The 25300-nt window shown below is 40.2% G+C and overlaps 4 protein-coding genes across 4 annotated transcripts in view; all 4 read left to right on the forward strand.

Annotated features, from left to right (window-relative positions):
* The window catches only part of sult2st3 (sulfotransferase family 2, cytosolic sulfotransferase 3), a 340324-nt gene that overhangs the window by 118704 nt on the left and 196320 nt on the right, over positions 1-25300 (forward strand). The gene's annotated exons all lie outside the window — the stretch shown is intronic.
* On the forward strand, positions 1691-6350 carry LOC311041562 (uncharacterized protein). Its single transcript, XM_084051978.1, has 3 exons — positions 1691-1913; positions 3022-3138; positions 4666-6350. Exons 1-3 carry the CDS (start codon positions 1844-1846, stop codon positions 4872-4874), a joined length of 396 nt encoding a protein of 131 aa, XP_083908104.1. The 5' UTR covers positions 1691-1843; the 3' UTR covers positions 4875-6350.
* LOC311041692 (E3 ubiquitin-protein ligase TRIM35-like) lies at positions 9228-10658 on the forward strand (the record flags this gene model as incomplete). Its single annotated transcript, XM_084052172.1, has 1 exon — positions 9228-10658. One exon carries the CDS (start codon positions 9228-9230, stop codon positions 10656-10658), a length of 1431 nt encoding a protein of 476 aa, XP_083908298.1.
* LOC311041693 (nuclear factor 7, brain-like) lies at positions 15062-16336 on the forward strand (the record flags this gene model as incomplete). Its single annotated transcript, XM_084052173.1, has 1 exon — positions 15062-16336. One exon carries the CDS (start codon positions 15062-15064, stop codon positions 16334-16336), a length of 1275 nt encoding a protein of 424 aa, XP_083908299.1.

Here is a 25300-nt window from a genome sequence, read left to right on the forward strand (position 1 = left end):
GACCTACAAGCTCGCAACACATCACATCTGCGACGCGTTGTGAGCTTGTAGATCGGCTATTTTCGGCGTGTGATGCTGTCATGCGATAAATTATGAATCGGGCTGAAGAGAGAGAGGTAGAGGTCACCTGAACTACCTTTCATATGTAATGTTCTGTTTTACCAATGTCTTCAAACCTGCTGCAGCAATATTTATTCACATTTCTTTCCATCGGTGGCCCACAGACCACAGGGTTTGAAACCCAGTGTTGTAAATGCAATATTTTATACAGTGAAATCAGGCAATCTGGGACAATCTTTTTTTGTTCAGTTTCAGCTTCACCTAGCTGATGGCTGCTCAGATGGTCATGATGAGTGGTTGGGGGGGGCAGTTAGGGGTCAAGTGTCTTGCTCAAGGACACTTCACCACAGACTGGGCAGTGAAACGGTGACCTTACGATTTCCAGGCCGCCTCTCTACCCACTGACTCCTAATTACGTAGTTGCCGCTGTGAAAAGAGTCCATTATGGAAACAGAATGTTGAGGCCGGCTCTTGTGATAAAAAGCTTTCTTGTCCCAGAGCGCGTGAGTTCAACCCACTACTGTTTTATTGTAAGGAACACTGTACATGGACTGTACATACACATAATTGTTACAGCTTTGATACATTTTTGGAAGTGTTATGGTATTAAATATTTGATTGAAACAAACTATGAAGCCTGTTATTGTTTCTGCTCACCAAGTGCAGCGTGTGTGTGTGTGTGTGTGTGTGTGTGTGTGTGTGTGTGTGTGTGTGTGTGTGTGTGTGTGATGTGTGTTTGTTTCACTAGACATGTTTAAGTATCCGTCGTGCATGTATATCTACTGTATCATCACATGCCACCACCAGACAACCAAGCAGAGATGAAAGCGATATTATGGCGGTATCTGCTTGACTGGTTCATGAAGTTTCAGTGTGTGTACTGTAGGTAAACTGCATGCCGTGTGTGTCTATCAATGTTAATGAGATCACATGCAATACTACTGTATGAGCTAAACGTTTTGTCCATTATTGTTGTTTTCTCTCCAGCCCACAGGCACATGTGGGTGGAGTTTGTTTTAAGACCTGTTGCAGATCACGCAGCAGGCCTGTAACTATTTATATCTAATGATAATACTTGTTGATTTAACCACGTCCTCCAGGGCGCTATACTAGATTCACCAAATCTCCTTGCCGAAAATAGCCGATCTACAAGCACGTAGATTGGCTATTTTCAGCAAAGGTTCATCACCCCAGATTAGGTTCATGTGGTTAGCCTGCTATGCTAATGAGATGGTGGCTGCAGTGTGTTGAATAAGCTGCATTGTGTTCTACTGTATGACTGACGAGACTGACAAACTTACAGCAGGAGATAAGTATCTGTGAAACCAGGACCACACCAAGAATGTCCTCTAACGCACACACGCACGCACGCACACACACACACACACACACACACACACACACACACACACACACACACACACACACACACACACACACACACACACACACTAAAACGGTAGTTATGGAATGACTTCTATCTGATGGCATGTGGCATGGGTGGACCTGCGACATACAGACACTAGACAGTAGGAGCTGCTTCATACCACATGCCAGGTAAAGCACGTGTGCTTGTACGCATGCACGCATGCACGCACGCACGCGTGCGCACACACACACACACACACACACACACACACACACACACACACACACACACACACACACACACACACACACACACACACACACACACACACACACACACACACACAGAGCAGCCAAGCAAGCCAGACATAACTGTATTCACACAGTCAGCCCAGAGAGTCAAACAGGGACAGAGATGAACAGTACTGTTCCTACCATGAAGATCCTGCTCAGCATTCTCCTGCTCTCTGCCTCTCTTTCTCCAGGTAAGACCACCTCCTCGGGGGTTGGATGTGATGGGGGGGTCCATGCCTCTGCTTTTGACATCCCCCTCCGGTCATTGATTTTTTGGGCCGGTGGGGATTTGTTTTATCCCTGCTTCTGTCTTCTGGTCAATAATCCACAGCAATTGTTCTCAAACTTTTGTTTTAATTTCAAGGACGCCCCTAACTCTTGAGAGCGTACATATGTCTTATATGTTTGATAGCCTATTTATTGTTTGGCATCCCTACTTTTGGACACATTTAAAAAATGTGTCAACACTTTTTTCTTTTTAAAGAAAGAAAATGAAAATTCAAAGATAGTGTTTAATATGTCCCCTTGTTTGTTTTTTTTGTCAAGAGTTTCACATCTCAGATCTTAACTAGTTTGTTTACAATTGTAAAGGTTAACAGTGTGAATAGTACTGTGGAATTATTCTTAAATACTCATCTGGCCTCATTTCCAGCACCTTCTAGGATTTTGGAATGGTTTGGTAGCCAGATGTGTCTAAAAAGCATAATTTTGATAAATAATAGAATAACAATTTTCACATTAAAACCAAATAGTTAATTCATTTTTATCGTTTTGTTCCTAAATGAAATCTTTCCCAGAATTCATTTATGAACAAAGCCACGGAATCACCGCTCCAAAACGAATGCTGCATGGTCCTAGCACCGACGATATTTTGGGAACATTTTTTTAAACAGGGGGGAGGGAGGGAGAGAGAGAGGGTGAGTGGAGAGGGAGATGGAGAGATAGAGAAGGAGGGAGAGAGCATAATTCACCCGCGCAATAACTTGTGCGAGTGCTGTGTACCGGAACCTGAACATGCTGATGGACTCATTGCAAAGTGATTTGTTGTCATAACCCCAGCAATGCCTGACAAGCTTGCACCTCGTTGTCTGCTTGTATTATATATAAATACTGTGTAGTCTATCAGTTGCTTCAATTATAAAATATCCCCATGGTGGGATCAACAGAAAACTAGAAATATGATGTTCTGTCACCTGCAGACATGCCCCAAATGGGGATGCCAGGCTCAATGTGGTTGAATTAAACTCTGGGTGAATGTCTGATATGTCTCTGGTTTTGTCTCTTTCTCTGTTTTGCTAGCTTTGTCGCTGACATGCTATGTGTGCAGCTCCACTGCGACCAATGAACAATGCAACCTGAACAATCAATCATGTCCGGAACCGCTGGATACGTGCATGAGCATCGTAGACGTACTGGGTAACTAGCCTTCTCTCTTAAAAAAATGTAACACATACTGTAAGTGTAAACTCGTCTGGACATGTTCACTTTTGCTGCAGACATGTCTGGCTTAGACAATCAGAGATCCTCGCAGCCTATACCAAAATACCTGGTGATGTCTTAATTCATTGTTGCTAAAACGGGGTAGAAACAATTCAGTATCATGTCAGTATCATGGTCAGTGTCATGGTCAGTGTCATGTCAGTGTCATTGTCAGTATCATGTCAGTGTCATGTCAGTATCATGTCAGTATCATGGTCAGTATCAGGTCAGAGTCATATCAGTATCATTGTCAGCATCATGTCAGCATTATGTCAGTATCATGGTCAGTATCATGTCAGCATCATGTCAGTGTCATGTCAGCCAGCATCATGTCAGTGTCATGTCAGTATCATGTCAGTATCATGGTCAGTATCATGTCAGTGTCATGTCAGTATCATGTCAGTGTCATGTCAGTATCATGGTCAGTATCATGTCAGTGTCATGTCAGTATCATGGTCAGTATCATGGCAGTATCATGGTCAGTATCATGTCAGTGTCATGTCAGTATCATGTCAGCATCATGTCAGTGTCATGTCAGCCAGCATCATGTCAGTGTCATGTCAGTATCATGTCAGTATCATGGTCAGTATCATGGTCAGTATCATGTCAGCATCATGTCAGTGTCATGTCAGTATCATGGTCAGTATCATGTCAGTGTCATGTCAGTATCATGGTCAGTATCATGGCAGTATCATGGTCAGTATCATGTCAGTGTCATGTCAGTATCATGTCAGTGTCGTGTCGGTATCATGTCAGCATCATGTCAGTGTCATGTCAGTATCATGTCAGCATCATGTCAGTGTCATGGTCAGTATCATAGCAGTGTCATGGTCAGTATCATGGCAGTGTCATGGTCAGTATCATGGCAGTATCATGGTCAGTATCATGGCAGTGTCATGTCAGTATCATGGTCAGTATCATGTCAGTGTCATGTCAGTATCATGGTCAGCATCATGTCAGTGTCATGTCAGTGTCATGTCAGTATCATGTCAGTATTATGTCAGTATCATGGTCAGTATCATGTCAGTGTCATGTCAGTATCATGTCAGTATCATGGTCAGTATCATGTCAGTGTCATGTCAGTATCATGGTCAGTATCATGGCAGTGTCATGTCAGTATCATGGTCAGTATCATGTCAGTGTCATGTCAGTATCATGTCAGTATCATGGTCAGTATCATGTCAGTGTCATGTCAGTATCATGGTCAGTATCATGGCAGTGTCATGGTCAGTATCATGGCAGTGTCATGGTCAGTATCATGGTCAGTATCATGTCAGCATCATGTCAGTGTCATGTCAGTATCATGGTCAGTATCATGGCAGTGTCATGGTCAGTATCATGTCAGTGTCATGTCAGTATCATGCCAGTATCATGGTCAGTATCATAATGTCACATATCATAATATACTGTTACTGTACTGAACTGTATATTGTGACTTTCCCATGTGTGTGTGTTGCTGTGCAGGTATCTCTAAGTCCATAGTGAAGCAGTGTGCCAGCAGGGCCACCTGTCTGGGTGCTGCATCGGCGGGCTCCGTGGATGAGGAGGGGAATGGCAGCACCGTCCACTGCTGCAGCAGCAGCAACTTCTGCAACTTCAGTGGAGCCGACACAGCTCACATCCACATAGCACTGTGGCTTCTACCTCTGCTGGGATTACTGCTTTCACACTGAAGACAGTGACATGTGCCAATTATTACAACCAATACAGTATATTCAGTGGTGGGAAAAGTACTCAAATGTTTTACTTAAGTAAAAGTATCAATTCTGCAATGCAGAAACACTCTGTTACAAGTAAAAGTCCAAGTATTCAAAATGTACTTGAGTAAAAGTACAAAAGTACTGGCATCAAAATGTACAAAAGTAAAAGTACTCATTGTGCAGAATGTCCCGTTTCACAAGTGCTCAAAATGTATTAAAATCTTTGGAAATTAGTAGATCTACAAGCTCACAGGCTATTTTCAAACAGCCAAAGTATATAGGGATAAAGTGGTTAATGCATGCATGAAATTGGAAATATCCAAGTAAAGTACAAATACCTCAGAATTGTACTTAAGTACAGTACTTGAGTAAATGTACATAGTCACTTTCCACCACTGATTGAGCGGAACTTTTCACTGTTGAGCGGAAACCTTGTATGTCCGTGTGGTTTCTTTACAGGAAATGGAAAAAAAGATGTAGCTACAATCTCTTTGTTGTCTTTTCATCTTCAAATATTCATACAAAACCTTTCAAACATACTGAAAATAACAGATCTACAATCTGTGGATCTGTCTCCACTACTTTTGTCATACGGCAAAGTATGAAATAGGACATTAATTTTATGAGAAAGCATAAAAAGATGGAAATACAAGGTTCATGCTTGACAGAGACAATATGCTGTTACAACATGGAGATCGTTAGGTGTATATGTAAAGTGGTATATGGCACATGCTGTACAGTACGTTGCAGCTTTTGAATGTTTCCAAATGCATATCTGTAAATATATCTATATTATATTTGATGCTTTATTAAAACCTGATAAGCTGTAGCAGAAGCAATAAGCTGAGCAACTATGCTATAACAGAGTCGGAGTTGTACAGTTCATATACGGTACATGTAACACTGTTATTGATACCAATAATGGTAGTGGTGAGTTAATATTAGCTTATGGTGTGCTTGAGTATATTAAAGTAATCTAACAAGGCTGTGGTAAAAATAAAAATAAAAATTCACATGGACTATGACATGTGTCTTTCTGTTATTCCATGGGTGACATAAACGTTCATGTGTCTTTTGCTTTTCATAATGAATAAAAAGAAGCAATTTAAAGTTGAAAGAAGCATTTAATGAGGTATTAGAGTTAAATTAAAACATTTAAAAATAGAAGAGGTATAGTAAAAATAAAGGTATTTTTCATAATGGCAACCAGCAAGCGTTCCTATTCCATTGGAAACATTATATATCATTATACATATCATTATATTAATCATGGTGGCTGGTAGCTGGCTCTGAGATTGGATCGCTGATTGAGGACTTTGAAGATACACACCACCAGCTTGTGGGAAGACAAAATGATGTGCTCCACCATGACCAGACGGCAAGTGTGTAGAAAGCATTTAGGAAAGATGTCTGCTCATTGTTCATTCAAAGAGGAGAGTGATGACTTGCTCGTTCTCATGCTATGTGTAACAGGGAGAGCTGTCTCCATTCAGGCTTCTGAGTCCGCGCCGCAATTACACATGTGTAGGTAATCACTGATTAACCCCTCCCCTATAAAGCCTGGTGCTCATGCATTCATTCCAGCTTGGCTCTCTGACTCTGCAGGCACTGGCTTGTCTGAGCAAGGTGGGCAATGGAGTGTTTTGCTTTTAAACTGTTTACTGTTTAGTATTTATTGTTAATAGTATGTTCCTCAGGCGCCCTCCTCTCTGCCTCAGTGTTGAGGATAAGAGCAGAGGCCAAGAGGCGGTTTCTAGGCCAAGTGGTAAGGCCCAAACCTCACTTAACCTGAGGTACGTGGTGTAAAGTTGCCTTTGTATTAGTCTGGGAGACTTCGCCTCAGAGCCTGGACAGCAGGGGCGCGGCCACTGCGTTCTGATTCAAATCAACAGCCCCCCCTCCTCCTCGAACTGTTTATTGTACATATTCATTGTTTTTCATACCAGTAGCCTGTAAACTGATTTTATGACGTTCTGCATAGTAATGTATATCTGTCTGTTTTCTTAAATGTCATCATGATTTGAGTGCGTGGGGATCTCAAAATAAGCCATTGTGCTTTTATGAGCGATCCAATTTAGAGGACCTTGTATTGTGAATTGTACTTCCTTGTACTGTTTCCATGTCTTTCTAAATAAAGTACTTCAATCAATCAATCAATCAATGTCCTTGACATCAAAGAGATTGCAGATACATCAGCATTTGAGACTGTAAAGAGGGCACAGTGCAATATTGGCCAACAACCGTTCCAAGCATTCTCATTGTATCTGGAGCAGGGAGTGTTACCACCACTGACTGGCTGATTTCCTGTCTTGATTACAGTGGTGGAAAAAGTACTCAATTTTTTTACTTAAGTAAAAGTATCAATACTGCAATGTAGATATACTCTGTAAAAGTACTCATTATGCCGAATGTCCCATTTCACAAGTTTTCAAATTTATAAAAATCGTATACATTTGCTTGTAGATCGGCTATTTTCAAATGGCCGAAATGTATATACGGCAGAAGGTAAATGTATGTTTTGAAATAATATTCAAAACCTTCAAAGTAACTAGTAACTAAAGTAAAAGTATAATATTTGCCTTTTAGATGTAGTGGAGTAGAGTAAAAGTACTGAAAAATCAAGTACAGTACTTGAGTAAATGTGCTAAAGGGACAAAATTCGAAAATAAACATGCAAGTTAATTGCATACTTTATTCATTTGAGGACCTGGTCTAAAATGTCTGATTTAATTCAGTATTGATCAGGAATGATGGCAAAAATGTCAATTGGTGTAACCGAAAAACTTAATTCAACTTGCTTAAAAATGTTACATTCTCAATATACCACACTATCAACTAGTTGGACATGATCTCACCAAAGCTCTGAATATAATAATTAATTTGGGGAATCATGTCGGTCAAGTCAACTATTTGTCAGGGTGTTGTAGCTTGTAACCACCATTCAAGGAGACATTTTGTATATTGTATAAATCCATTTTGTATAAATCACATACTAACATACTATTTAGAATGCAAAATAACTTTTTCAGGATGTCCGAAAGCTTAGTAATTGCTAAATAGTATGTGAGATACATACATAAATTCAGGACTGCGTCCAAAATCACATCCTAACATACTATTTTGTATGCCAAATTACTTTAAAGTATGTCCGAAAGCTTAGGAGCTACTATGTAGTACGTCCGAAGTGAAACCCTACTATTCTGCTTTGTACAGTGGTTCTCAACCTTTTCAGGCCGCGACCCCCCAAAAGAATTATATTTGAACTGGGGACCTGACAAGCACTTGGAATTAAGAGTTGAGGCATTACATTTTGTTTGACTCGGTTCCACAGAAAAATATTGTGAAAATAGCAGATCTACAAGCTCACAACGCCTTGCATTGCAAGGCGTGTGATTTTCAAAGCTTGATTTTCAAAGCTTGTAGATTTTCTATTTTCAAAATGTTTGCCTCTTTCTTATTTTATCTAACAATTTGGCCAATGTTTGACCAGTTTTTTATAGTATAGTTTGTTGATTACTTTTTATGCCGTAATGGTCTTTTTCTTTTCTTTCTTGAGGTATTAAAAAGGTCTTAAAAGTCCTTAAATTGTGACTTCACTGTCATCTGGGGACCCCCAAAAAATCATGTAGGGGGTCCTGACCCACAGGTTAGGAACCACTGGTTTAGTGTACTAAACAGTAGGCTGGAAATAGCATACTGTGTAGTATGTGGTGTCTGACGCAAAGCTTACATCGTAATAAAACACTTTTCACTTTAACTTTTAAGTTGTGGTCTTTAAAACATGGAATCAGCAGCTTGGGGGTGGCTGAAGTGATTTAATAAACCATCAAATGGCTGTTTGGGTAGTATCCAGTTTTGTTCCCAATTGTTTTTATCACAAAATGAATGATTGATTTGATAGTATCTGTATCAGATTGATACCTGTCCTGGAAGTATTGATACTGAAATAGACAAACACAGACGCGCCCAGACACACCCAGACTTGTGTGTGTGTGTGTGTGTGTGTGTGTGTGTGTGTAATTTGCATGTCAAAGCTCCGCCCCTTACCAGACTCATCTGCGACAATAAAAGTTTCACCTTCAGTTCAGACCAAACTGGCACAGCTTCCAGTGAGAGAGGACAGACTGTCTTTCCACAGCTAGCTACTATACCAGAGGGAATACTGACCCAGACTGCTGCTGACTGTCAGATGAATGGACTTTAACAAGAACCAGGATTCACTGTGAAAGTCAACTTCAGGGAATATTGTATCTGGAGCCGGGAGTGTTGCTCCCACTGACTGACAAACTCTTGATCAGAGTGATTGTAGTTTTACTGAGAGACGTAATGGCTTCTCAGATGTCTCTTTCAGAAGAGGATTTTTCCTGTGCTGTGTGTCGTGACATCTTTAAAGATCCTGTTGTCCTGTTATGCAGCCACAGCTTCTGCAAAGGCTGTCTGCACACATGGTGGAGAGAGAAGCAAATTAAGGAATGTCCAGTTTGTAAGGAAATATCTTCAATGGATGATCCACCTTGTAACCGGGCTCTGAAGAACTTGTGTGAGGCCTTCATACAGAAGAGACATTTGAAGAGAGCTTCAAAACGTCCAAGAACTTCATCAGGGTCTGAGGTTCTCTGCAATGTGCACGCTGAGAAACTCAAGCTGTTCTGCCTGCTATGTAAACAGCCAGTGTGCGTTGTGTGTCTTCATTCAGAAAAACACACCAACCACAGTTTCAGACCCATCGATGAAGTTGCACTGGACTACAAGGAGGAAGTCCAGAAATCACTGAAGCGTTTACAGAATAAACTGAAGGTATTTAATGCTGTTAGGAGTAAATATGCGCAAACAGCAGAATACATTAGGGGCCAGGCCCGGCACACAAAGAGTAGGATTAAGGAACAGTTTAAAAAGCTCCATCAGTTTCTTCAAGAGGAAGAGGAGGCTAGCATCACTGCACTGAGAGAGGAAGAGGAACAGAAGAGTCAGCTGATGAAGGAGAAGATTGAGGGTCTGAACAAAGACATATCAACCCTTGCATACACAATTGCAGCCATGGAGGAGGAGATGAAAACTGAACACAGCTCATTACTACAGAACTACAAGATCACAATGGAAATAGTCCAGTTCACGCTGCAGGACCCACAGCTGGTCTCAGGAGCACTGATAGATGTGGCCAAACATCTGGGCAACCTGACCTTCAGAGTCTGGGACAGGATGAAGGACATTGTCTCCTACGCTCCTGTCATTCTGGACCCCAACACTGCCAAACCAGGATACGTCCTGTCTGATGATCTGACCAGTGTAAGCATTGAAAGGCAGTGGCTTCCTGACAACCCAGAGAGGTTTGACCACTTGCAAATTGTCCTGGGTTCTGAGGGTTTTAGCTCAGGGACTCACAGCTGGGACGTTGAGGTTGGAGACAGTAAATGCTGGTCATTGGGTGTGTTAGCAGAGTCTTTTCAGAGGAAGGGCAAACGAGGGGGTCCATTCTGGAAAATAAACTCAGATTCATCCGCAATGGCCTCACCAGGGTCACGCACTAAACTCTTATGGAAGCAGATGCCTCGCAGGATCAGAGTTCAGCTGGACTGCAACAGAGGAAAACTGTCCTTCTCTGATCCTGATACTAACACACACATACACACCTTCAAACACAATTTCACCGAGGCAGTATTTCCATTCATTAGCGCTACTGCTACGATGAAGATGTTACCAGGGAAGGTCATTGCCTCGAACAATGATGTTGTTGATGATGACATGTCTAGACTATAGAACAATGTCGTGAAGCCATCATTGTTTTATAGTGAGGTAGGGGATTTTCATGATTATAGCATGTTATTGTAGAGTGTGTTGGCATGTAATCTTTGACTAAAACTGGTGTGTAGTTATTTTGTATTTTCAAAATAATGTAATCATACAATTTGTAGTGCATCAACATGATGAGAGTCTAAAGGAAGATTAGCATGTATTTCATTAGCTTTATTGTAAATACGCTCAATTAAGTGTAATTGGTCTCTATTATGCATGAAACATGAAAATCAAAAGGTTTTATTCAACCATTTAATCTATTAACTTTTGAAATATCTTGTCATGTTACAAAACATTATTTTTGGTCTGACTTCTAAATCAATTATAGATCTGTAAAGAAAACTGTAATGATGAAATATGTTCAATTCAAATAAACATCTATCTTCTCGTCAGTTGTTCAGTTCTGTTAAAGCAAAACACTATTAGTTTAATACTGATACTTTTGTTAAACTCATGCAGTCAAATTGTGACTATATATTATGGAAAGATTATATGAAGCCATCGTTTCAAAGCATGGTAGTGGGTATTCCCGATTCTAGGCTATAGTCTAAGTGCAGAGAGTGTTGGCATGCAATCTTTCACTAAAACTGATGTGTACGTAGCTATAGTATTTTATGGGCACTATTGTAAAGATTGCCACTGGTCGTTTAATCCAGTGGTTCTCAACCTTTTCAGGTCGCAACCCCGAAAACGAATCATGTTTGAACTGGGGACCCCCACCCTGACAAGCATTTGGAATTGTAGGAGTTGAGGCATTACATTTAGTTTGACTCGGTTCCACAGATAAATATTGTGAAAATAGCCGATGTACAAGCTCACAACGCCTCGTGTGGCGAGGCGTTGTGAGCTTGTAGATCAGTTATTTTCCAAAGTTTTGCTGCTTTCTTAAATTATTTGACAATTTGGCCAATGTTTGACCAGTTTTTATAAATGAGTATAGTTTTGACTACTTTTGATGCAGTAATGGTCTTTTTTAATTTAATTTTATTTATTTTCTTCTTCTTTTTTTTTAGGTATTAAAAAGGTCTGAAAATTCCTTAAATTGTCACTTTACTGTCATCTGGGGATCCCCCGAAATCATGTGGGGACCCCTGACAGGTTGAGAACCACTGATTTAAGGGCCATTCACACTGAGCACTATAACAAAAAATATAGTTTTAAAAATCGTTCTAAGTCAAGTGGATGGCAGAGTTCACACCAACTATTAAAAAATACAATGGTGAACGACATAGTTATCGTTATTGTTAAAGTGATCAGTGTGAACGATCCTTTAATCTACTTATCCACTCTTCCACAGCTTAAGTATAAGTACAATCACTCCTGTATTCATCAATCATCAATCATCGATTATCATCACCAAAACATCTGGTGATACAGTATCTAAATTCATAGTTGTTGCTAAAACGGGGTAGAAACAATTCAGAGATTTAACAAAGAACTGCATTGGAAATACTTTGGGGCAGTCCTTCATATTTGGATGGAGATATTAGTTATTTTAAAACTTTTCTTTTCATTCACCCATGATGTTCTTTACATTTTCAACTGTCTTCTAGAGCCCACCCCTAAGACAAAGAGTGAATAGACAGAAATGGTGCCACAATGAACATGAGGACCCATTACATGCAGATAAAGTTGAAAATGGGTGAAGTGGTCCTTTAAGTGCATAATTAATATGTATGGTAGACATTTCTTCCATAGCTAGATGCTCCCCTGTTCCATCCACAAGAGATATTTTAAAAAATATTTACAAAAAATGCTGTTATACAAGCTCATGTGATGCAATGCATTGTGAGTTGTAGATTTAAAAAAACAAAAAACAAAGAAGCAAACAAAACCCCCAAAAATATCTACAGTTTAAAATAGGTATGCCAATAAAGTGATTAATATGTATATTATATTATAATATAATATACTGTACTGTACTTGAACTGTATTTCAGTCAGACAACTCTTGGATTGAATAAATATATTTATTGAGCATAAATATATTGAGCACAAATATTTATAAGCATAAAGCAAAACGCTATTAGTTTAATACTGATACTTTTGTTAAACTCATGCAGTCAGTCTCCAAATTGTGACTATATATTATAGGTGTTGTGAGCTTGTAGATCAGCTATTTTCCAAAGTTTTGCTGCTTTCTTATATTATTTGACAATTTGGCCAATTTTGGCCAATTTTTATGAATTAGTATAGTTTGTTGATTACTTTTGACTCAGCAATGATCTTTTTTTATTTCATTTATTTTTCTTCTTTTTTTTAGGTATTAAAAAGGTCTGAAAATTCCTTAAATTGTCACTTTACTGTCATCTGGATCCCTCCAAAATCATGTGGGGACCCCTGACAGGTTGAGAACCACTGATTTAATAATTATATTATAACTATACAAATATAGTTTTAAAAATCGTTCTAAGTCAAGTGGATGGCAGAGATCACACCAACTATAAAAAAATACAATGGTGAACGACATATCGTTATTGTTAAAGTGATCAGTGTGAACAGCCCTTTAATCTATTATCCATTATTCCACAGCTTATGTATTAGTACAATCACTCCTGTAATCATCAATCATCAATCATCATCAATCATCAATCATCTATCATCAATCATCAATCATCAATTATCATCACCAAAACATCTGGTGATACAGTATCTAAATTCATAACTGTTGCTAAAACGGGGTAGAAACAATTCAGAGATTTAACAATGAACTGCATTGGAAATACTTTGGAGTTGCATTGTGAGTTGTAGATTGGCTATTTTAAAAAAAAACAGCAAACAAACAAACAACCCAAAAAACTAATCTACAGTTTAAAATAGGTATGCCAGTGTTAAAGTGGTTAATATGTACGTATATCATATTATAATATAATATACTGTACTGAAATGTATTTCAGTCAGACAACTCTTGGATTGAATAAATATATTTATTTAGCTTAAATATATTGAGCATAAATATTTACAAGCGTATTTTGCATCAAGGTTTTGTCTCATTTCATGTATTTTCTGTAAGCATGAAATATTATAATAAATGATTTGCCAAATAGATCTTACAGGGAATGACATAGTTTAATTCAAAAGTGATAGAATATTTGGAAACCGAAAAACTTTGGACCAAATAATTCTACTTTCTTAAAGAAAAAAGGTAGTCAACTAGTTGGCTGTGATGTATATTATCTATTGTGCAAGAAGACCATTGCTGCATCCGAAATCACATACTAACATACTATTTAGTGTGCCAAATAACTTTTTTGTATTTCCGAAAGCTTAGCATAGCATAGCTACTACTGTAAATAGAATGTGAGATGCATACTAAATGCAGGGCTGCATCCGAAATCGCATACTAACATACTATCTATGCAAAGTGAAGCCTTACTGTTTAGGAGATACTAAACAGTAGGTTGAAAATAGCAGACTGTGTAGTAGTATGTAATGAGTATGTGGTTTCGGACGCAAAACTTACATTGTAATAAAAACAATTTAACTTTTAAGTTAAGGTCTTTAAAACATGGAATCAGCAGACCACAATGGAAACAAGCCCCTATAGGGCTTTTTGTGTTATCCTTTTAACAATCATTGTAAACCGTAGATCTGTACAATTTGCAAACAGTGCAAGTATTCAATCAATCAATCAATCAATCAATCAATCAAAAACTTGGTGGCTAAGGTGATTTAATTAACCATACAATGGCTGTTGACACGCCTAGACGTGTCTGTGTGTGAGAGTGTGTGTGTGTGTGTGTGTGTGTGTGTGTGTGTGTGTGTGTGTGTGTGTGTGTGTGAGAGAGAGAGAGTGATTTGCATGTCAAAGCTCCGCCTCTTACCGGACCTTCAGAGCTGTCACGGTCAGCATAAAAGCTTCACCTTCAGTTCAATCCAAACACAACTTCCAGTGAGAGAGGACATACAGTACTGTTTTTCCACAGCTACTAGGAATACTGAAACTGACCCAGACTGCTGCTGACTCTGTTAGATGAATGGACTTGAACAAGAACGGGGATTCACTGTGAAAGCCATCTTCAGGGAGCATTGTATCTTTTAAAAAATCATTTTTTTACCTTTATTTACCCAGGGGAGGTTAATTGAGAGCGAATTCTCTTTTTCACGAACGCCCTGCTTCACACTGACACCGACAACAGGGAGAAGAGAGTGTTACCACTACTCACAGGCTGATTTCCTATCTTGATCACAGCGTTTGTAGCATCACTGAGAGACGCAATGGCTATGATTTCCTGTCCTGTGTGTCTTGACATCTTTAAAGATCCTGTTGTCCTGTTATGCAGCCATAGCCTCTGTAAAGCCTGTCTAGACAAATGGTGGAGCGAGAAGAAAGTAAAGGAATGTCCAGTTTGTACGAAAATATCTTCAATGGATGATCCACCCTGTAACCGGGCTCTGAAGAACTTGTGTGAGGCCGTCATACAGGAGAGACATCAGAGAGCTTCAAAACAACCTTCAAAACGCCAGAGAACCTCACCAGGGGTTCTCTGCAATCTGCATGCAGAGAAACTCAAGCTCTTCTGCCTGGAATGTCAACAGCCAGTGTGCGTTGTGTGTCGTCATTCAGAAAAACACACCAACCACAGTTTCAGACCCATTGATGAAGTTGCACTGGAACACAAGAAGGAAGTCCAGAAATCACTGAAGCCTTTGAAGATGAAACTGAAGGTATGTAATGACGTTAGGAGTAAATGTGCGCCAACAGTAGAATACATTAGGGGCCAGGCCCAGTTCACAAAGAGTAGGATCAGGGAACAGTTTGAAAAGCTGCATCAGTTTCTACAAGAGGAAGAGGAGGCTAGAATCACTGCACTGGGAGAGGAAGAGGAGCAGAAGTGTCAGCTGATGCAGGAGAAGAATAAGCGACTGAACAAAGACATATCAGCCCTTGCATATACAGTCGCAGCCATAGAGGAGGATCTGAGAGCTGAACACAGCTCATTCCTACAGAACTACAAGATCACAACGGAAAGACTTCAGTTCACGCTGCAGGACCCACAGCTGGTCTCAGGAGCACTGATAGATGTGGCCAAACATCTGGGCAACCTGATCTTCAGAGTCTGGGACAAGATGAAGGACATTGTCTCCTACGCTCCTGTCATTCTGGACCCCAACACTGCCAAACCAGGACACATCCTGTCTGATGATCTGACCATTGTGAGCCTTGAAAGGCAGTGGCTTCCTGACAACCCAGAGAGGTTTGACCACTTGAACATTGTCCTGGGTTCTGAGGGCTTTAAATCAGGGACCCACAGCTGGGACGTTGACGTGGGAGACAGTAAATACTGGTCAATGGGTGTGTTAGCTGAGTCTTTTCAGAGGAAGGGAACTGGAGGAGGTCCATACTGGAGAATAAACTCAGGTTCATACTCAATGGCCTGCTCACCAGGCACAAAAACAAATCTCTCATGGAAGCAGGTTCCCCATAGGATCAGAGTCAATCTGGACTGGAACGGAGGGAAACTGTCATTCTATGATCTTGATACTAACACACACATACACACCTTCACATACACTTTCACCGAGGCAGTCTTTCCATTCATTAGCGCTACTACTACGATGAAGATGTTACCAGGGAAGATTGTGTGGAACAATGAAGTTGTTGTTGTTGATGATGTTGCTGTTGTTGATGTGTGTGGTTGACATTATCCATCATTGTTTTGTGAGGTAGTGGATTGGAGAGTGTGTTGGCATGTTGACTAAAACTGGTGTGTAGTTTTCTTCTTTTTTTGGGGGGGGGGTTTATGCCTTTATTGATAGGATAGTAGTCTGACGGGAGAGAGATGGGAAGTGACATGCTGCAAAGGCCGTCGGGATCGGGACTCGAACCCGCAACGCGCTGTCAGGCTACTTAAACAATATGATTATTTTCGTAAAGAAAACTGTAATGATGGAATGATATGTTTAATTCAAATAAACTTCTATCTCTGTGATTTGAGTTCAGTTGTTCAGTTCTGTTCAAGCAAAACACTTCTTTAATACTGATGCTCATCCAGTCAGTCTCCAAATTGCGACTTCATAATATACTATAGAAAGATTACATAAAGCCATCGTTTCAAAGCAAGGTAGTCGGTTTTCACGATTCTAGACTATAGTCTTAGTCTTAATGCAGAGTGTGTTGGCATGCAATCTTTCAATAACACTGTAGCTATAGCAGCTGTATTGAAAAAAATATATATATATATATATTTGTAGTGCATCAAAATGAAGACAGCAAAAAGGAACATTAGCATTGTAAAGATGCCCACTTAAGTCTTATTGGTAATTTAATCTAACTAGAGGTTAGGGCCGTCCAAACCTCCCAACCTCCCAACCTCACGACCCACCTGCTGTCAAATAGAAAGCCTTTCTTGAGGTCAAAGGGGTCAAACTTCCTGTATCTGGTTGCTCTGGCAACCTGCCAGATCAGGCTGAGGGTCTGATAGGCAAATCAGAGAATCAATCGAGCCGAGAGTCTGATCACTGATCGAGGTGGGGTAAGATGCCCAAATTATAGCCAGAGCTCTGATCAACAGTCTGTGACAGGTCTTGGAGGCATGTGGAGTGATCCTGTGCTTACGAATCCCGGACGAACTTCGGAGCTTTTGTCAATTATAGTAGTAAGAATAAGAATAAGAATAAGAAATATAGCTGCTAGCTGCAATAATACGGGGCCAGTGAATGCAGAAAGAAAAAAGAAAGAAGCAATGATAAGTAATATGCACAATAAGCCATAGAAACATAGAAGACTGAACTTGAGGGAAAGAAGACCATGCAATTGACAAATGAGCATTTTGAACCCTCACTAACTCTAACCTCAGTAAAACTATGCCTACCCCTAACCTCAAGAAATACTATGCGTAAGCCTACGAATGCCAAACCATGATCACCTCAACACATCGTCGGGGACAGGGATCGAACTGCGACCTCTGAACTCATAGGCTGCCTTTCTTCTCATTGAGCTAGAGATATGATAGCCCTGGTAGTGTCTGTTGATACATATGTGTTTCCGTCCCTGATGAACCAAGCCTCTGTTTTGCTATCACTGGTTCCCTAACTGGTTCCCCTACTGGTCGAAGTGATACATGTGTTCCTCATGAGTCAAGGCACAAGTGTAAGCAATTTTCACGACTTTCGGCCAAACGAGGCATGATTTATGCCTGTTTACAGTTTGCATTTTCAAAAAATTGCTACAGCGCCCCCCTTTGGCCAATTGGAGTAAGATTGGTTTCAGTGATATTTGGAATGACCCTCTACATTACTGCAAAGTTTCAAACAAATGTGAGTCTGCATGTATGTGTTAAGCGCGGATGAATAATTGTAATAACTGCAATAGTTAAAATCCATCTCCTCCTGTGATTTTTGAGTAATCTGCACAAATGTTTTTACACATGAACTTTAGACCTCTGCTGACAAAACGTTAGTGGCGGATTTTCCATAAGTGAAAGAATTAAGCTTTTAAGAGCTAATGAATGGTTTTCATATAATTACAAATGGTGGGAGATCTAAAGGTCAGAGGTCAAAAGCCAGACCATGAAAGTTGTCGGGCATGAAGAGACGCATGTGTGTATCGAAGTTTCATGGCTGTAGGTCAAACAGGGCATGAGTTGTACCTGTTCAAAGTTGGCATTTTCAATTGAGTGCTATAGCGCCACTCTTTGACGAATGAGTGTGAGAATTATTTCTTGATCGTTTTTCATGACCATCTACCATATGGCCGAGTTTCGTAAAAAGCGTATGCACGGTTAAGCCAGAACTGGCAGAAACGACAGAAGAAGAAGAAGAAACAGAATAATGCCAATAACAAAACGGAGCCTTGCTCTGCAGAGCCTGGCCCCGTAATTATCAACAGCTTAAGTATAGTAGAAGAATCACTGCAGTACCAATCTGAATGAATCTCTACGTTTTACTGAACCATTTAATCTATTCACTTTTGAAATACTTTGTCATGCTACAAAATAATTAAGCAATATGATTGATTAATTTTGGTCTGAGTTCTAAATAATTTAAATGTATAGATCTATAAAGAAAATAATATTTTTTATTCAAAATAATGTCACATCTTGTGTAATATCAGTTAATTTCAGGACATTGTTATTTCTACATCCTGTCAATTGTCCATCTCAGTTTTACCAAAAGCCAACTGAAAACCCTTTGATCAAACTTAATGTTTAAGAACTGTAGAATCAGTAGAAAGGGGCTTTGATCAGGCTGCATTGTCAAAGGACAGTAAGTGATTGAATCAGACCATTGTGCTCTACGAAAGATAGGTCTCTTACAGGGAGGAGGACATCAGGGTCAGCAAGAGCCTTGTACTCATTTCTATTCCTCAAACCTATAGACCAGTAACCATTGTTGGGGGTCAGTGTGATTGGTCCCTTCCTGTTGATGGACTCTCTGGCCACTCCTAGATCCCACTCAGTCTTCCTTTTAACCTGAACCTCATAGTAAAACTTTCCTGAGGAGAAGCTTTGTTTTCCTGAAACACAGACACATGGATAGAATCTATCTTTAGTGTCTGGGAGATTCTTCCTTATTCCTCCATCACTCACTTGTTTTCCATCCTCAGACAGGATGAGTTCAGGTTGTGCTGTATCAGGGTCCAGAGTCACATCCACTGCATATTGCTGGATCCTCCTCAGATCAACATCACACAGGTTCTTCTCCATATCTTGACTGAGTGTCTTCTCCATCTCTTCACTGAGTGTCTTCTCCATCTCTTGACTGAGTGCACAGCTGTCCTCACAGTCCACACTTAACTGTAAATAGTGTATTGTATCAGCAGTGGTTCTGGGGTGTCTTCAACCAGTGATGTCTGTCTTTACAATCCAGGAATGTTTATGATGTGATTACAGCAGAATATGAAGTTTTAAGGGTTTATCTTTCTGTTTGTGATCTATTAGTCTGTCTTTCAGTGTGTGAGGCTCTCTTCTCTGTGACTAATGCTCCTCACACTCTGTGTAATCAGCTTTTAAGTCAAGCTGACTTAAATCCAGTTCCGAGTTCCATACGGCTCCAGAATGACCTTCAGGAATATTGGTTGTGTGGGTGTCTGCATGTGTCTGTGTGTGTGTGTGTGTGTGTGTGTGTGTGTGTGTGTGTGTGTGTGTGTGTGTGTGTGTGTGTGTGTGTGTGTGTGTGTGTGTGTGTGTGTGTGTGTGTGTGTGTGTGTGTGTGTGTGTGTGTATATCAGAAAAAAGGCCAGGTATTCTGCTAAATTACCCCCCCCCACACACACACACAAACACACACACACGCACGCACGCGCGCGCACGCACATACACACACACTACTCTGTTCATCTCTCGTTTGGACCTCCCAACTAAATGATTGAGGGAAAGCTCTGTGCTTTACTGACCCTCAAAATGACTGTCAACTTACTTCATTGTTACAACAAATGCTGTGATCAATACCGGAATGCTCCACACTCCATTTATATTCAGCACACTGGAAACACAATTAAATGAGAAACAAAATGCCGCAATGGAGAACCATACAATGCTGTGTCTCTGTCTCTCTATCTATCTCTTCTTCCATCATTCCCTCTGTTCCTTCATCCCTTGTTTCCGGTTGGGAGCCTTGTTTCCATGTCATTGTTCAGCCCAAAGGTTTGACCAAACGCCCGCTGGCATGGTGGCATATCATTAAACACCGCCACACGCCAAGCCTCCAAGCCTCTCAGCAGCATGGCGCCCGACCAGTGGTGGAAAAAGTACTCAAATTCTTTACTTAAGTAAAAGTACCAATACTGCAAATAAAAATACTCTGTTACAAGTGAAAGTCCAAAATTAAAAAATGTACTTGAGTGAAAGTACAAAAGTATTGGCATCAAAATGTACTTAAAGTACCAAAAGTAAAAGTACTAAATATTTGAAAATAGCCGATCTACAAGCTCACAACGCGTCGCGATGCGACGCGTTGTGAGCTTGTAGATCTGCTATTTTCAAATAGCCTATGTATAAAATAGGGCTAAAGTGGTTAATGTATGTTTCATCATATCATAGTTTATATCTGAAAAGCAACTAGTAACTAAAGTTTTCAAATTATTGTAGTCGAGTAAAAGTACAATATTTGCCTCTGAGATGTAGTGGAGTAGAAGTAAAGGTATTGGAAATTGGAAATACTCAAGTAAAGTACAAATACCTCAAAATTGTACTTAAGTACAGTACTTAAGTAAATGTACTTAGTTACTTTCCACCACTGCGCCCGACACTCACACACGACCGCCGCTGCTTTCCCGGGACAAACTAATGAGGACATTTTACCATTTTTGTTTTTGCAATTTTCAGAAGGCGGCAGAAAAAGCACAGAGGCAGAGCCGGCTAAATCAACCCACGCCTATAAATCTCTAACGTTGTACAGAGAGGGAGAACTTGACTGATGTACCTGCATCATCAAACCAGGCTTTTCAAAGCCTTTAAAAGCCTTTTTTCACTCCAAGGACCCTCAGGAAATATGTTTCAGAGTGCTGCCAGCCGAGACCAGCAGTTGTTGCTGGTGATTCCGTCCTGTGGAGAATGATCTGGAGGAGGAGGAGCTATGAGCAGGGACGTGCACAGATAGACTCTATGTGGTGCTGGAGCACCTGCCCTTTGCCCTCTTGACCAGAAGTGCCCTTTTGAAAAAAAGAAAACATTTTTTTTTCTTTTCAGTTTACATCAGGGGTCTTCAACAGGGGTCCAGGACCCCTAGGGGGTCCTCAGAGTTCCTACAGGGGGTCCGCCAAATCTTTATGTGATATGATTTTTCTTTTTACCATAACCACTCGAAACCTAGCATCCCTTTTCTGAGGAGAACTTTAGCCAAACATAGCAGATCTACAAGCTCACAACGCCTCGCGCTGCGAGGCGTTGTGAGCTTGTAGATCTGCTATTTTTGGCAAAGAGGCTATAGGTGTAGAGGGAAAAAAGAGCAGACCAAGTAAACAAAAAAAAGTTACATTTACTTGAGCACCTGCCCCTCAAAATGTCTGTGCACGCCACTGTATAGGAGAGACAGACAGGCTGTCCACTGGTTCTAATGAAGAGCTAGGAGAGACAGACAGGCTGTCCAATGGTTCTAATGAAGAGCTAAAATGTTTGAAAATTGCAGATCTACAAGCTCGCGTCACGAGCTTGTAGATCTGCTATTTTCAAATAGCCTAGGTTTAAAATAGGGCTAAAGTGGTTAATGTATGTTTTATAATATAATCATTTATATCTGCAAAATAACTGGTAACTAAAGTTTTCAAACAATTGTAGTGGAGTAAAAGTACAATATTTGCCTCTGAGATGTAGTGAAGTATAAGTAAAAGTACTGAACACTGGAAATACTCCAGTAAAGTAAAAATGTGTTCATTAGTTAAACGTGACACTAAACGTGACATTAAACGTGACCCCCATAATAAAAGAAGATTTTTACCACTCTAGAATGGATTCTCAACCATTATAATTTCAAGGACCCCCAGTTTGACATGCATTTAGGCTACGGACCCCCATTTAATCTCTGGGACCCCAATTTCTAACGTAAAATCTATGTTAATTTAACTCTGAGAGTGTACAAATGGAACCAAATGGACCCATCAGGGTCCATTTGGTTCCATTTGTACACTCTCAGAGTTACAGACCCAAGTACAATGAGTACAATTTTGAGGTACTTTTACTTTACTGGAGTATTTCCAATTGTCTATACTTTTACTGCTACTCCACTACATCTCAGAGGCAAATATTGTACTTTTACTCCACTACAATTATTTGAAAACTTGAGTTACTAGTTACTTTCTAGATATAAATGATTACATTATAAAACATACATTAACCACTTAGCCCTTTTTATACCTAGGCTGTTTGAAAATAGACGATCTATGCGACGCGCTGTCAGCTTGTAGATCTGCTATTTTCAAACATTTTAATATAATATATAATATAATAATTCATAGCACTTTTACTTTTGGTACTTTAAGTACATTTTGATACCAATACTTGTTTAATTCCGAACTTTTAGTTGTAACAGAGTAATTCTAAATTGCAGTATTGATACTTTTACTTAAGTAAAACACTTGAGTACTTTTTCCACCACTGATGTTCTGCATAGTAGTGTTTATCTGTCTGTTTTTTAATGTCATGAATTGAGTACATTTGAAAACAAGCCATTAGGCTTTCATGAGCTTTTTAATCCATTTTAGTTTACCTTGTATTTAAACTGTACTTCATGTACTTTATCTCTGCAACCTTCTGAATAAAGTATTCAATCAATCAATCAATCAATCAATCAATCAATCAATCAATCAATCAATCAATCAATCAATGTCATGAACCGACTGGAAAACTCTGGACGCCATCTAGTGTCCATTAGCAGACACTACATGTCATTGTGTCTGAAGATTATTATGGATTGATTGATTGATTGATGTACTTTATTTAGTAAGACATGAGAACAACAGTACATGGAAGTACAAATTCACAATACAAGGTCTACTAAACTGGAAGACTCATAAAAGCACAGAGCTTGTTTCAAATGAGTTCCCCATGCACACAAATCATGATGACATATAAGAGACAGACAGATATACACAACTACTATAGAATGTCATACAATCAGTTTACAGGTTACTGGTATGAAGAGTGAGAAATATGTACAAAAGGAGAAGGAGAGAGGGGGGGGGGGGGTAGGGGGGTAGGTTAGGTTAGGACTTAGACAGGGGCCATTTTCCAATTGCAGCCTCCTGAAGGTGTATCTTTAGGGCTGTTTTGAAAGAGAGTAGGGTTTTACACTCCTTTACTCCTTTTGGTAGGGCGTTCCACATTTTTGATGAATAGCATGAGAACGAGTTACTTCCCTTTGTTGAGCCAAAAAAGGGTTGGACAAGGTTTGTGGAGCTGCCTCTGGTATTGTGATCGTGGACATCATTAACATTTTGGAAGTATTTTGACAAATACAGGGGGATCCCAATGTTGTGATATATCTTGAAGACCAGGCCCATAGCAAGTTGCTGTACTCTGTCCGCAACCCTAAGCCATCCAATCCTATCAAAATGATCAGGGGTTAGATGGATTTTGTAGTTGAGGCCAAGAAGTAGCCTTACAAGTTTGTTTTGGGATGTTTGGAGCCTTGTTTTTAAGGCCTTGGTGGTGTTGTGATACCATGAAGTACATGCATAATCGTAATGACCTTGTATGAGGGCCACTGCAAGAGTCTTCAGAGTCTTCTTACTGACTTTACGATCAATACTCCGCAAATAGCGTGTTTTTTTGTGGACCGTTTTGATCGTTTTTTCAGCATTTTTGTCACCAGAGAGGTCAGCCTCCAAGATAGAGCCCAGGTAGGTAATTTCGTTTTTTCTTTTGATGATATCATCACCCGCTTTGATCGTGAAGCTCTCTGCCTTTCTGAGGTTTGGAGTGGACCCAAAGAGGATGCATTCCGTTTTGCCCAGGTGTAATGAGAGCTTGTTGTCGGAGAGCCAGATGCAGATCTTGTTGAGTTCAGAGCTGAGAGTTTTCTCAACCTGCAGCCTGTCCCTGTCCGAGACTAGCAGGGCCGAGTCATCTGCGAACAGGAACAGGTTGCAGTCGCAGGCTGACGACATGTCATTCACATATATCAGGAACAGTAAGGGTCCTAGTATACTTCCTTGGGGAACACCACAAGTCACTGGGAGGGGGGGGGACTGGGTGCCGTTTACTTCCACCACTTGCTCCCTCCCTTCCAGGTAGGATCTCATCCAGTTCACTGACGTGTCATCAAAACCTATTGCTCTGAGCTTATTGATCATAATCGGGTGATTAACGGTGTCAAAAGCCTTCTGGAGGTCCAGCATGACCATGCCGCAATATTTGCCCTTTTCAATCTCTTGTTTGATAGAGTCGTTCAAATAGAGAAGGCATGTGTCAGTGGAGTGGTTTGTTCTGAAGCCAGATTGGAATTTGTAGATTAGATTTTTCTCGGCAAGATACTTGTCGACCTGTTCATAGACTATTTTTTCCATGACTTTCGAGATGGAGCTTAGAATAGAAATAGGGCGGTAGTTGCCAGGGTCTAATTGGTTTCCTTTTTTGAACAGAGGGGTCACCCTTGCTTTTTTGAAGTCGTTGGGGACCTGTCCCTGTGTGGTGGAGAGGTTGAATATGTGGGTAATGATTGGAGCAATGGAGGCGGCTGAGTCTTTTAGAAATTTGGGGGGGATATTGTCGAGGCCTGTGGCTCTGTGTTGATGAAGAGCACTCAATTTTTTAAACACCTCTTCTGTTTTCACAGGGGAGAGTTTAAAGTCATCTTTGCAAACACCCTGTTTTTCGTAAAATGAGACAACATACTCCTCACCATATCTCCCAGAGTGTGGAGGAAGTTTTTCAACCAAATCTGAGGCTACGGTCGTGAAGAATATGTTGAGGATTTTACTCACTTCGTGTTTGGATGAAATGAGAGTGTCATTCACCTTGAGGCTTAAGTTTGAAAGCCTGGTTTTCAATTTTTTGCTGCAGCCTAGGAGGTTCTTGAGTAGCCTCCAAAGCTCTCGTGGTTTTTTTTGATTTTCCTCAATCTTGTCATCGAGGTAGCTTTTTTCTGCTAACAGGAGCATGCTATTTACCTTGTTTCTTAGCTTGTTTTTTTCCTTTTCAAGTTTAGCTACGTGGGATTCGAGACCTT

This window comes from Gymnoscopelus microlampas, assembly GCF_963454915.1.
Source record: "Gymnoscopelus microlampas genome assembly, chromosome: 3".
Classification (NCBI taxonomy): domain Eukaryota; kingdom Metazoa; phylum Chordata; class Actinopteri; order Myctophiformes; family Myctophidae; genus Gymnoscopelus; species Gymnoscopelus microlampas.

What these genes read in the sequence shown, in the direction of transcription:
- LOC311041562 (XM_084051978.1), top strand. Translation starts at nt 1,844, where the DNA reads ATGAACAGTACTGTTCCTACCATGAAGATCCTGCTCAGCATTCTCCTG. An exon ending in CTCTGCCTCTCTTTCTCCAG is followed by an intron (nt 1,914 to 3,021) that starts GTAAGACCACCT and finishes CTGTTTTGCTAG; the next exon opens with CTTTGTCGCTGACATGCTAT. An exon ending in GAGCATCGTAGACGTACTGG is followed by an intron (nt 3,139 to 4,665) that starts GTAACTAGCCTT and finishes GTTGCTGTGCAG; the next exon opens with GTATCTCTAAGTCCATAGTG.